This window comes from Trachypithecus francoisi, unplaced genomic scaffold (assembly GCF_009764315.1).
Source record: "Trachypithecus francoisi isolate TF-2019V2 unplaced genomic scaffold, Tfra_2.0 Lachesis_group6, whole genome shotgun sequence".
NCBI lineage: Eukaryota > Metazoa > Chordata > Mammalia > Primates > Cercopithecidae > Trachypithecus > Trachypithecus francoisi.
The window spans coordinates 105,536,177-105,549,529 of NW_022681471.1; the positions used below are offsets into that span (position 1 = coordinate 105,536,177).

At 37.2% G+C, this 13,353-nt stretch overlaps 1 protein-coding gene across 1 annotated transcript in view; it reads left to right on the forward strand.

Moving 5' to 3' along the window:
* DMD (dystrophin) overlaps positions 1–13,353 on the forward strand; it is a 2,224,438-nt gene that overhangs the window by 963,120 nt on the left and 1,247,965 nt on the right. Inside the window, 1 exon segment of the mRNA XM_033201414.1 lies at positions 10,118–10,290. Within this exon segment, the coding sequence (XP_033057305.1) occupies positions 10,118–10,290 (173 nt within the window).

Sequence of the window (13,353 nt, forward strand, 5' to 3'; positions counted from 1 at the left end):
TCTTTACTTCAAAACTGCCTTCTTGATAAGGTCTTCCCTGACCCCTCCTATCTAAAATTCTGACCCCCACTTTATCCTTCATTTCTTCCTTACCTGCTTTCGTTTTGCTCCTCAGCACTGAACTACTATCTAATTGAGTATATAGTTTAGCCTTTTCTCTATTTGTTTACTTTATTCTCCTGTAGAAGGTGAGATTCCAGAGAGCGGGACTTTTTCTTTCTGGGTCACTACTATATCCCCAAGATATAAAATATGGCGGTCTCAGGCCGGGCGCAGTGGCTCAAGCCTGTAATCCCAGCACTTTGGGAGGCCGAGGTGGGAGGATCACAAGGTCAGGAGTTCAAGGCCAACCTCGCCAACATAGTGAGACCCCCATCTCTACTAAAAATACAAAAAATTAGCTGGGCGTGGTGGCGTGCACCTGTAATCCCAGCTACTTGGGAGGCAGAGGCAGGTGAATTGCTTGAACCTGGGAGGCAGAGGTTGCAGTGAGCAGAGATTGCACCACTGCAGTCCAGCCTGGGCGACAGTGTGAGACTCTGTCTCAAAAATAAATAAATAATAAATAAATAAAGACTGTCTCATGGTAGGTTTTCAACAATATTTCTTGAGTTAATGAATGAGTACAGAGATGTAGCTGTTAGACACACAGAAACCTAGAAGATAATATTACTAGTTAAAACTAGAGACGCTAGGGCCATGGGATGAAAACTGTGCCTAACTGTACTGAATCCTGCCAAGGAGGGAAAGATGCAATAGGGAAGCTATTGGAATTTCCTTCAGGAAATAAATATGGTTAAAAATGTGAATTATAAGTGCTTCCAGCTATCTGCTAATGTTAGTCCTTCAGAGAAATGAAAACTGAGAAATCATTAGAAAGCAATTTTATCATTTCTTTTAAAAAATAAAGTTCGATATATTTCAAACCAGAATATCATTGAAACACTGAAGTCATTTTTAGGGGAAAATGCACTAAAACAACAATTGATTTCATATTACCTTATATTTTAACTTATGCTTTTATATATTTGTAATTTTATCATTTCATTCGAAAACTTTTTTCTAATTGAAACTTTTTGACTGAGAGAACACTGACAAATTCTGATGTAAAATTTTATTACTGAGGACAAACTTTTAAACAGAAGACAAATTAGCCAATTAATGTTTCTATATACATCCCACAGTGGACATATTATTTAAAATCTTAGCTTGGAAAGAGTTATAGATTTATGAAGGTATATGTCAACTTATTTCTAGGTATGAAATACAGGAGCAAAGACACTTGTAAATTATAGCCATCCTTATTTAGTAATTGGATGTTGAAGATTAAGAAATGACTAAATTGAATGACCACAGAAATGAGACAGAGGAAATGATGTTTGTTTGTTTGTTTGCTTGCTTGCTTGTTTGTTTGTTTATTGAGATGGAGTTTCACTCTTGTTGCCCAGGCTGGAATTCAGTGGCACAGTCTCGGCTCACTGCAACCGCCACTTCCGAGGTTCAAGCGATTCTCCTACCTCAGCCTCCTGAGTAGCTGGGATTACAGGCACCCACTGCCGCACCTGGTGAATTTTGTATTTTTGATAGAGACGGGGTTTAATATGTTGGTCAGGCTGGTCTCGAACTCCTGACCTCAAGTAATCCACCTACCTCGGTCTCCCAAAGTTTTGGGATTATAGGCGTGAGCCACCATGCCTGGCCACTATTTTAAATAATAGAAGTTACACTGGCACTTTTCACAGTATTTGGGAGGCAATGAGCTTTGCTATAGGTTAAAAAAAAAAGATATTTAAAACTTTAGTAAATTATTTTAAGTTTACTTTCATCAAAAGTGATTAACAGTGAGTTCAATTTGTCAGATATTACTCTCCCCTACTCTAGTTCTGTTCAGGTTCTGCAATATCTACTTTGACATTTATACACATAAGTTTACCATTTAGATGGCAAAGGCAAGCTCTGAAATGAAAATCTCTGACAGCAAGGGAGTAGTTGTCACTTTACATTAAATGGAAGAAAAACTAAACAGTAGAAGTCTATCCCTTATGATAAAGAATGGAGCATAGTTAAGGGTTGCTTGAGACCTTTATCTTAAACTGATTAGTTGACAAATAGGTCCCTTGTTTGTTTCCTAGATAAATTATCTGTATTCTCTGGCTTCTCCTTTTATACTGTTAAAGACACATACTCCGCAACACTTGAAGAAACAAAGCATTTTTATGTCCAAATTATTTCTGTATGTGTCTCCTTTAAAAATCGATTATCTTCTTAAGGGAGAGACTCACATTTTAAAGTCTTTATTTTCATATCTCACATTTGAGGCTGATACTGTGTGTTGTCAATAAACACTTATTTAAACAATAAGCTTTTCAAATAGATAAATGAACTGAAGCCACATGGCTTATAGATAATCTGCTTTTCCTTTAGGTATCTGGATTTCATCTGCCAGTTGTAAAAGTTACTGTGCTATCTAATTTTTCTCTATTCACAGTATATATTCAGGGTCTTATTTAATTTATTGAAGACTGAGAACCAGAGATGCAAATATCCTATTTTAAAATATTGAGGACTCGAGTTGTATAAATTCATGTACAGATGCCTTTCAGAAATTAAAATTTCTTTTTTATGTATATTTAGAATTTCCTTTTGCAGAAAGATTGGCTAAAAATGAGTATCTTACAGAATTTCAGTGGAGTAGTGAAGTGGTCAAGTCATGGGGCATGTCAAAATTAAGAAGGGAGTTGACTAAAAAGTTGGTACTTTATCATTCTGACATCATGTTTTCAGATAAGGAACTATTCAGGGGGAGAAATAGAAATGCTATATTCTATAGTGATTCTAGGGATTTTTATATCACCATAGCAACTACAAGGGACTATGGCTTCATTTTTAGAGAGTCAGAAACTATAAAGATCACTTATTTCTAGACAAACGAAAATAGTAAAATGCTATCAGAGATCTCATCTCTGACTTTAAACTATGGAAAGTGCTACAAAATTTTCTTCGGTGCACATACCATTTTTCGGTGTGCAATGCCTTGGGGACACAAATATGTGCAGGGACTTTAAAAAGGATTTGTTTCCTGGACTCCAGCCAATTTTGACAGCATTCTCTGAGAATGCACCAAGGAGCTAATATCTAGATATCCAGGGAGTATGACATCCCTTGCCCCAGTTTTTGCTTTTTGCTTTTCTCATTTAAGATGAAAAGTTTTCCTGCATTTGCAACATGCTGCTCAGCATTGATAAAACCGTTCATAACTTGATGCTGAGCAATCCTACAGCATTCCAAAGAATGATAGCTCTCCAGAGACTCAAATTAAAATCAGGAAGCTTTGCAAGCTCAAATCCTCAGAGTATACATACACACACACATACACGCACAAACACAAACGATATCAAAGCCATAACTGTACAACTTTTATATGCTGATGGGGAAGATTCTTTGTCTCTTCCCTTGAATTTTTTCTCCAAGGGTGCTTACAGCTATGCATTTAAAGGGTTTGGGCCGTCTGTGTCCTAACAAATGTGATTGGTTGCCCACTCTGAATTTAAGTAATCAGCCTTTCATTCAGCTGGCTGCTTGGTATCAAGTGGAGAACTTTGCAGCCTTATGGATCTTTGTCATTGGACTGGCAGCCAAGCAAGAATGATGGAGTCAGTGACTTAAAGAATTCAGAGTTGAATCAAATCAAGTACTTGTGAAATCAGGCTTCTCAGGTCAGGCGAGTTAACAGAAGCAGCCAAGAAGATATGTTGGTGCATGGTTCTGGCACCTGACCTAATCAGGGTAGTGGAACAACCCTAAACATTCCACCCAAGACTCTAGGCTTGGAGCCATCAGAAGATGGTAGTAAAATTCTACCAGGTAAATAAAAGTAAAGAAATAATACTAGAGATATGCTTGAGTTCAATGACTTTTAGGGCATTAACCATAGGTATTAAATCCAATGTATCTCTTACTATAATTTCAACTATATTTTAGATTCAGGAATACATGTGCAGGTTTGTTACATGGATATATTGTTTGATGCTGAGATTTGGGATATGAATGACCCTGTCACGCAGATAGTGAGCATAGTACCCAACAGTTTCTGTTTTATTATGAGTTTTGTTTTTATCAGTAGTAAACTTTTCTTCAATAAACAAGTCTCTGATGTCAAATACGGCATACTGCAATGTCGTACTAAGCTATTTTCTATTTTGTAGTGAAAGAGAATGACAGCAAAAGACAGTCTGGTCTGCCTACATTTATGTTTTCCACTTCCAACATGCTGTTGTTGCTCTTGATAAGATCACCAATGGCCTCCTAAATTGCCCAAGTGACTTTTCCCTCCTGGTCCTAGCTGCATCTGACTGGTTGACAACTCTCTCCCTCTTTGTGGTTCTCCTCCTGCGTCTGATGACTATTATTCTTTAGGGATACTCATCTCCTTCCTCTGCCCATGCTTTCCACAGAGGTTCATCTTTATGCCACATTTCTTCTCACTCTTTTCACTCTCAACACCTTTCCTGAGCACTCTGACCACCCCTAGTCTTATTCAACATCATACATATTCCAATGACTCAATTCTCTATGTGAAATTGCTAAAAGACAGTTTTACCTGCATTCCTCCAGATAAGTAAATTCTCAAACTGTTTCTGTGTTGGCTTGTTCTTTCTTTTGTGTGGTAATACTTGACCTATCAGATAAGTACTTTTTCCACAGAGTTAAATTGAGGTGCTAAACAAAAGAAATAGTGAAAGCTTTCCATCACAAGATGTACATAGACTTGAAGAGAATGCCTTGAAATTTTATTTTAAAAACACCTTCTTTATCTGAAATTCACTCACATCACTCATAACTGTTGTATCTTATCCTGTTGCTGAGCTGATATATAAGACATGAGAACACAGTTGCCTTTTTTAAGGTTCCCATTGTAAGCATTGGCTTTTATCTTTTACAACTGATATTGTCCATAGTCTCACCTGCCTCTACAGCTTAGTTATTGTTCAAGGCAAGTCCTCATGCACCATAAACATGAAATCTTAGAATAAAGCAGAAAATCCTCTAAGTTTTATTGTTAACTTCTCTCCTGTTTCCCTCTCTAATTGTGAAGTTTTCTTCAGAGCCCATCATCAGGAAAGCTGTACAATCAGCAGCAGTCACTCCCTATTTAACCCAGTCTCCAACTTACAAATGATTAAAATCCTTCCCAATTTTGACTGAAGATAGGCAAGAATATTCCCTTTGTTTTGGGAGGCCGAGGCAGGCAGATCACGAGGTCAGGAGATTGAGACCATCCTGGCTAACACGGTGAAACGCCATCTCTATTAAAAATACAAAAAATTAGCTGGGCATGGTGGTGGGCGCCTGTAGTCCCAGCTACTCGGGAGGCTGAGGCAGGAGAATGGTGTAAGTAAACTGGGGAGGTGGAGGTTGCAGTGAGCCTATATCACGCCACTGCACTCCAGTCTGGGCAACAGAGCAAGACTCCGTCTCAAAAAAAAAAAAAAAAAAAAAGAAGAAGAAGATTCCCTTTGTTGATACTTGTTAACATTTATATTTAGTCAGGAAACACAAGATCTCTGGATGAGAGAATATATCATTAATTACTCAAAAGCATCTTAGGGCAAGATGTTTATTTGTAAGTGCAGGGGTTATAGTACAGGAGAGAAACCCCAACATTGTGGATCTCAGAGCTTATATACAACACCTGATGCATCAGGAGGAGAGACAGAGAGACAGACATACAGAAAGACAGAGACTTTGCTCTGGGATATAATCCAAAGATCTAGGTCTATTATTTTTGGAATATAAGTTGAAATGTAATCAAGGGCTCTTGGAGATAAAAGTTTTTAAGTCTCTCCAGAGCAATGCACTAAATTCCAAGGTACGCTTGCCATTCAGTCATCCTTTAAGTCAGTTACCAGAACTCTTTGCTCAGAAAGCCTAGTCCATGTATCCAAATGTGAAAATATGTATGGCTCAGCAATCCTTGCCATCTTATTCCTCAAAATCTGATTTCAACTGCCTATGGAACATCTACAGTTTGATGCCTCAAAGGCTTTTCAATATGACCAAGTCCAAAATTGAACTAATCACTTAAGCACACATGCACAAGCATGCACCCAAGGAACCTATTCATCCATCTGAAATCCTTTTACCCAATGACACCACAACTCATGTGGATGCCCAGACCAGATACGTAAGAGTCATTCAAGTTCTTCCTCTTCTTCACCCAACACACAGCCACTGAATTCTGCTGAGTTGTTTTCCTAAACTTCCTTCCCACTTCAACTCAAATGTGAATAACAGCTAGATATTTGATTCAATTAATGAACTTTTGTTAATATTGTAGGTGTGGTAATGGTATTATATGTACTTTCTGAAAAAAGAGTTATCATGAGAGAATATTTCAGCAAGAGAAAAATGCTGAAGTATTTATGGATAAAATAATATATCAATTTGTTTCAGAATAATCTAGTTGAAGAGGTGAGTGGGTGGGGTGATACATAAAATAAGGTTGTCCATGGAGTCATAACAGTTGGCACTGGATATTAGGGTTATGGGAGCTATTTGTATTATTTTCCTACTTTCATGTATATTTGAAATCTTACATAATGATACATTTTAAAAATCATACTTCCCCATTAGCTACTGAAGTACAGGCAGAATTTTCTGTTGAGTTTCAAAGTACATTATTGAACATCCTCAGCCTCTGTTTCCTGGCCCATCTTCCCCTAAGCTTCTATACTACCAAAAAGGCAGCCAAATATGACTGCACTTGTTACCTAGCTTTGCATGTGTGTTACCTACTAGCTCTAATGTTCTTCCCACTTCTACTAGTCAGATACGTCTACTGCAGATTGCGCCTTCTTCATGAATTCTTTCCTGAGCCTATGACCAAATATGATATATGATACATTTTTTCTCTGAACTTCTAGAAAATGTTTAGTACCACTAAGAACACTCATCTATTCCTTCTTCTCATCTAGCTAAGGCTTCTATACTTCCATTTTGTTCTTCAATTCTTCAAACCATACCCTTTCTTATTACTACAATAAAACCCACTTAAAACGTCTTAAAAGCAAACTAAACTGTGTTTCACCCACCTTTGTTTCTGCTATATTGCTCCTTACACATGGGAAGAACTCAATACATTTTATTCAGTGGACCCTATATACAATTTAGATGATCAAAATAACCAAATTCATACTAGCAAGAATAGCTAGAATGTAGTTTTTAGCAAATTTATTTGAGAATAGATATGTTTAGATTTCTCTTTCTTCTTATATAACACATTTGTGGTTTGTGATTTCTCCATTAAATAGAATATAAATAAAGCATGGATTCAGTTTATGGGATCATCTATTCATTTATTCAACAAAAAGCATTTGCCATCTATCATGTGCCAAGCACAGGTTTGAGCTTTGGAAGCCCAACAGATAACAACGTCCCTATACTCATAGATTTCAGTCTAATGGTATATGCAGGCCACTTGTTATATATTTTAATGTTAGAAATAAGTACTATAAAGAAAAGGGAAGAGTAATGCAAGGAATAAAGAGTGATTGCTGATGCTATTTAAAATAGGTTAGTAGAGAAGGCCCCTTTAACACAAGAAAGAAGTAAGGAACTAGTGATATAAATGTTGGTTAGGAAAACTAATTTTGGCAGGGAGAACAGCAGGGCGAAAATCTTGAAGCAAGAATGTAGTTGGTATACTCAAGTAATGCAGTAAAGCTAATGAGGGTGGAGTGTTGTGGACTATGAAGAGACTGGGAAGAGATGAAGTTGGAATGGTAGGTAGTATACAACCAAGTTGTAGAGAGATGTCTAGGTCATAGTAAAGATTATGCTTTTTTTTAAAAAAAAAAAAGGTCAAAGCAAGTTTATTAAGAAAGTGAAGGAATAAAGAATGGCCACTCCATAGGCAGTGCAGTGGCATGGGCTGCTCGACTCAGGATACTTTTAGTTATTTCTTGATTATATGCTAAACAAGGGGTGAATTATTCATGAGGTTTCTGGAAAAAGAGTGAGCAATTCCCAGAACTGAGGGTTCCTCCCATTTTAGACAATATTGGGTAACTTCTTGACACTTCCATGGAATTTGTAAACTGTCACGACGCTGGTAGGAGTGTCTTTTAGCCTGCTAATGCATTATAATTAGTGTATAATGAGCAGTGAGAAGGACCAGAGATCACTTTTTCACCATATTGGTTTTGGTGGGTTTTGACTGGCTTATTTACAGCAACTTTATCAGCAAGGTCTTTGTGACCTGTATCTTGTGCTGGCCACCTGTCTCATCCTGTGACCTTGAATGCCTAACTTCCTGGGAATGCAGCCCAGTAGGTCTCAGCCTTATTTTACCCAGCCCCTATTCAAGATGGAGTCGCTCTGGTTCGAATGCCTCTGACCATATTTCCCCCCTTTCTTTTACAAGGGAACCCTTAATCCTAAGGGTAGTAGAGGGATGAAGATATATCTTCTGTGACTTCTTCAGGCTGAATATGGGTCATGATATTTCTGCCTAACTATTAGGGTCTCTTGTATTCAGGGTAGAGAGGAGCTCAGTCAGCAATTATCAGTTTGGTGAGGGCCATTCATAACTGATAAACGGTGGTATCTGGAAGATTAGTAAGTTTTCAATTTAAGAAAACATTGACTAAGCTTATACTGCATTCCGGAACACAGAGTACAACAGCAGATATATTCCACAACCGTAAAACAAAAGAAGTAAAATTATCCCAAGTAAACTAAATTAGAAGGCTTTTCATGAACTGGGCAACTGTTGGAACCAAAGTGATATGGGGTTGCTAGCTGATTCCAATACATGTCCAGAATTAGAATACTGATCCAGGTTTTTACATTACCCACCCTTCTTGTTTCTTCTGAGGTGTAGTCAGAGATCACTGGCAGGTTCACAGGAATAAGCAAGGTCAGTCTATATTGCAGGAAAAATCTCAAACAACTGATGAGACTAATAACAGGTGTACCATAGTTCTTAAAATATAATTTCTTTTTCTCTCTTCCGTCTCCCATTTTTACTAAAGACAAATCATCATAGGACTGCTTTGCTTTATTATACTCGGTCTGATCATTTGTATAAAGTGCAGCAAGAATAATTATTTTTCATGTAGGCTTTTGAAATTGGCTGTGATTGAACTCTGTGATGAAGAGACACTGGAAGATTTTGAGCAGAGGAGTGATATGATCCCAATTATGTTTTGAAAGAATCTTTTCAGCTCTTATGTGGAGAATTATCCACTAGAAGGGAAAGACTGGAGGCAAGAGGACCATTTAGATAGATATTTCTGTAATTCAGATGAGAGACAATGATAGCTTATATCAGAGCTGTAGCAAGAAAGGTAGTGAGAAGTGGTCAAATTCTGGATATGTCCTGAAAATCAAGCCAGAACAATTGTCCAGTAATTCGAATACTGGAGACTGAAAAAATTAAGGATGGCTCCAAAGTTGTCAATCTGAGTAATTGTTAATTGAATTACTGTAATTCAGTTGAAATCAGTAATTGCCATTTACTGAAATGAGGGAATCTATGGGAGGAGAAGGATTAGGAAATGCAGATCAGAATTCCGTTTGCGTCATATTAAGTTTGAAAGTCTCGTGAGACCTCCAAGTGTTGAGAAAGTACTAGCATTTGTTAGAATGGAGTTCGGAGAAGATGTCCAGGCTTGAGATATACATTTGGGTGTCATTGTCTTATACAGGATATTTAAAATTATGAGAACAAATGGGAGGGATTATGGACAGAGAAGAAAAGAAATGCAAATACTGAGTCAGAGCACTCTAAGATCAGGACGAGAAGGATCCAGCAAAGGAAACTGAGAAGCAGTGGATATAAAGGTAGAAGAAAAACCAGAAGAGGTTAGGATACAGAAGCCAAATGAAGGCAGTTTTAAGATGTAGGGAGTGATCCAGTCTCTCAGGATGAGGTCTATGATTTACCTATTGAATTTGAGCATGTCAAAGTCACTGGACTTCATGGTTATTAACTTTAAAAAGTCAATAATTAAGAATTGCAACACCATTTGTTACCTTTGGGATTTATACATATTTTTTCTCTTTCTATAGACAGCTAATTCATTTTTTTACTTGTTTTAAAATTTTTATATTACAGAATATAAAAGATATTCTACAACAAAGCTCAGGTCGAATTGACATTATTCACAGCAAGAAGACAGCAGCATTGCAAAGTGCAATGCCTGTGGAAAGGGTGAAGCTACAGGAAGCTCTCTCCCAGCTTGATTTCCAATGGGAAAAAGTTAACAAAATGTACAAGGACCGACAAGGGTAGGTAACACATATATTTTGCTTGATACTTACAGAAATGATTTGTTTTCAGGGAACTGTAGAATTTATTTCAGTACCCTCCAAGGAAAAAAGGGAAAAAGAAGTATCACTGTCATTGAAAAATGGTAAGTAAAATGAGAACAAATAATGATGAACAATTCAGAAAAATGAGCTGAATTGTAGAAATTATTCAGTATTAAATTTAGCATTATGTTGAAGCATTGTATCTTCTAAAATTTCAGGTAATCGTAAATCAGATTGGGTCATTAAATTGAGGTGCTATAAACAGTTGTTCGATATAACATATTTATCTTTAGTCAAATCTGTGTCCAAAAATGTATAAGAGTTTGATACTTAGATTAACATGTTTAAAATATTGCCTATCAATGAAAAATTGATTTTCATTTATTTCTATTTTGAAAGGCAACACTTTACACTTTGCATAACCCTCCCTCACATTTTTCTTTTGCCATGGGGAATTTGTTAATTTAAAATCATGTTTCTTTCAAAGGGAATTTTTCCAGTTTTTGCCCATTCAGTATGATATTGGCTGTGGGTTTGTCATAAATAGCTCTTATTATTTTGAGATACGTTCCATCAACACCGAATTTATTGAGCATTTTTAGCATGAAGGGCTGTTGAATTTTCTCAAAGGCCTTTTCTGCATCTATTGAGATAATCATGTGTTTTTTGTCTTTGGTTCTGTTTATATGCTGGATTACGTTTATTGATTTGCGAATGTTGAACCAGCCTTGCATCCCAGGGATGAAGCCCACTTGATCATGGTGGATAAGCTTTTTGATGTGCTGCTGGATTTAGTTTGCCAGTATTTTACTGAGGATTTTTGCATGGATGTTCATCAGGGATATTGGTCTAAAATTCTTTTTGTTGTGTCTCTGCCAGGCTTTGGTATCAGGATGATGTTGGCCTCATAAAATGAGTTAGGGAGGATTCCCTCTTTTTCTATTGAATGGAATAGTTTCAGAAGGAATGGTACCAGCTCCTCCTTGTACCTCTGGTAGAATTCAGCTGTGAATCCATCTGGTCCTGGACTTTTTTTGGTTGGTAGGCTATTAATTATTGCCTCCATTTCAGAGCCTGCTATTGGTCTATTCAGGGATTCAGCTTCTTCCTGTTTAGTCTTGGGAGAGTGTAAGTGTCCAGGAAATCATCCATTTCTTCTAGATTTTCTAGTTGATTTGTGTAGAGGTGTTTATAGTATTCTCTGATGGTAGTTTGTATTTCTGTGGGGTCGGCACTAGCCATCAGAGAAATGCAAATCAAAACCACAATGAGATACCATCTCACACCAGTTAGAATGGCAATCATTCAAAAGTCAGGAAACAACAGGTGCTGGAGAGGATGTGGAGAATAGAACACTTTTACACTGTTGGTGGGATTGTAAACTAGTTCAACCATTATGGAAAACAGTATGGTGATTCCTCAAGCATCTAGAACTAGAAGTACCATAGGACCCAGCCATCCCATTACTGGGTATATACCCAAAGAATTACAAATCATGCTGCTATAAAGACACATGCACACGTACGTTTATTGCGGCACTATTCACAATAGCAAAGACTTGGAATCAACCCAAATGTCCATCTGTGACAGACTGGATTAAGAAAATGTGGCACATATACACCATGGAATACTATGCAGCCATACAAAAGGATGAGTTTGCGTCCTTTGTAGGGACATGGATGCAGCTGGAAACCATCATTCTCAGCAAACTATCGCAAGAACAGAAAACCAAACACCGCATGTTCTCACTCATAGGTGGGAACTGAACAATGAGATCACTTGGACTCGAGAAGGGAACATCACACACCGGGGCCTATCACGGGGAAGTGGGAGGAGGGAGGGATTGCACTGGGAGTTATACCTGATGTAAATGATGAGTTGATGGGTCCTGACGAGTTGATGGGTGCAGCACACCAACATGGCACAAGTATACATATGTAACAACCCTGCACGTTATTCACATGTACCCTAGAACTTAAAGTATAATAAAAATAAAAAATAAAAAAATAAAATCATGTTTCTTTTTATCTTAATTGAAATATTTAGCTGTTGACTTAATTGGAGGGGGCGCAGAAATTCAGTTACATTATTTAGCCTCACATCACAAGAAGTGGAATACTTTTTCTTTTACATTTTGAGATTAAAAGTAATAAAGTTATCTAACAGCTTAAAGTGATTCATTTCAAAGTTCTTTATTCTCAAGGTAGGCTTCTTAATTATTCTCAGAGGAAATCAAATCATTTGTCTAATAATTACAGGAATCTCCATGGTATCTCTTACATCTGTCCATTTCTAACCATCTTTACTCCTATTTTAGTTCTTGGTTTACTACATCAGGCACCTAAAGAGATTTCTAGCATTAATCTCAGTTGTCTCAAATGATTGTCTCTACTTTGTTCTCAATGATCTTTCAGTGGTCATCATTTTTCTAAAGTGTAAGAGCTTCGGTACTAAAATCTCATTCCCTTGAGAATGACACCCTGACTCCTTAATTGCTTATAATTATCTGGTCAGCCTCAGTGTTTATTTCTTCCTGCCTGCCCTACAGCCAGCCCCTCCGAATTATGTTCTAGCGATATTAAATCAATTTGTGGATGCCCAAGTGTTTTGTTCTCCCTCTGACCTACCTGTTCTCCAGGTCTCACTTCAGATGTTGTCTTTTTCTAGAAATCCTAAAATGATTACTTGCTCATAACATCTGGAAACTCGGATATTGTTTCATCATTTAATGTAATATGATATCAATAAGTCATTTATGTATTTGTAAATTTTTCAGACTTGGTGGCTACCCTGTAGAATATAAGATCTGATGTGCCTACTCCTAGAACTTAACACATAGTAATCAATTGATTTACTTTTCTGCCTCCCGCACAAGCTCCTTATAGAAAAGGGCTATGTTTTATTTGTGTTATATGCTCAGGACTGATATAGTGTTGAGCACAGAGTGGGTGTTCAATGTGTCTGGACTCAAGCCTCCTCTCAGAAACCTGAGAATATTTCCCCTTTGGATAGTCTAACAGATTTATCTCAACTTCCAGT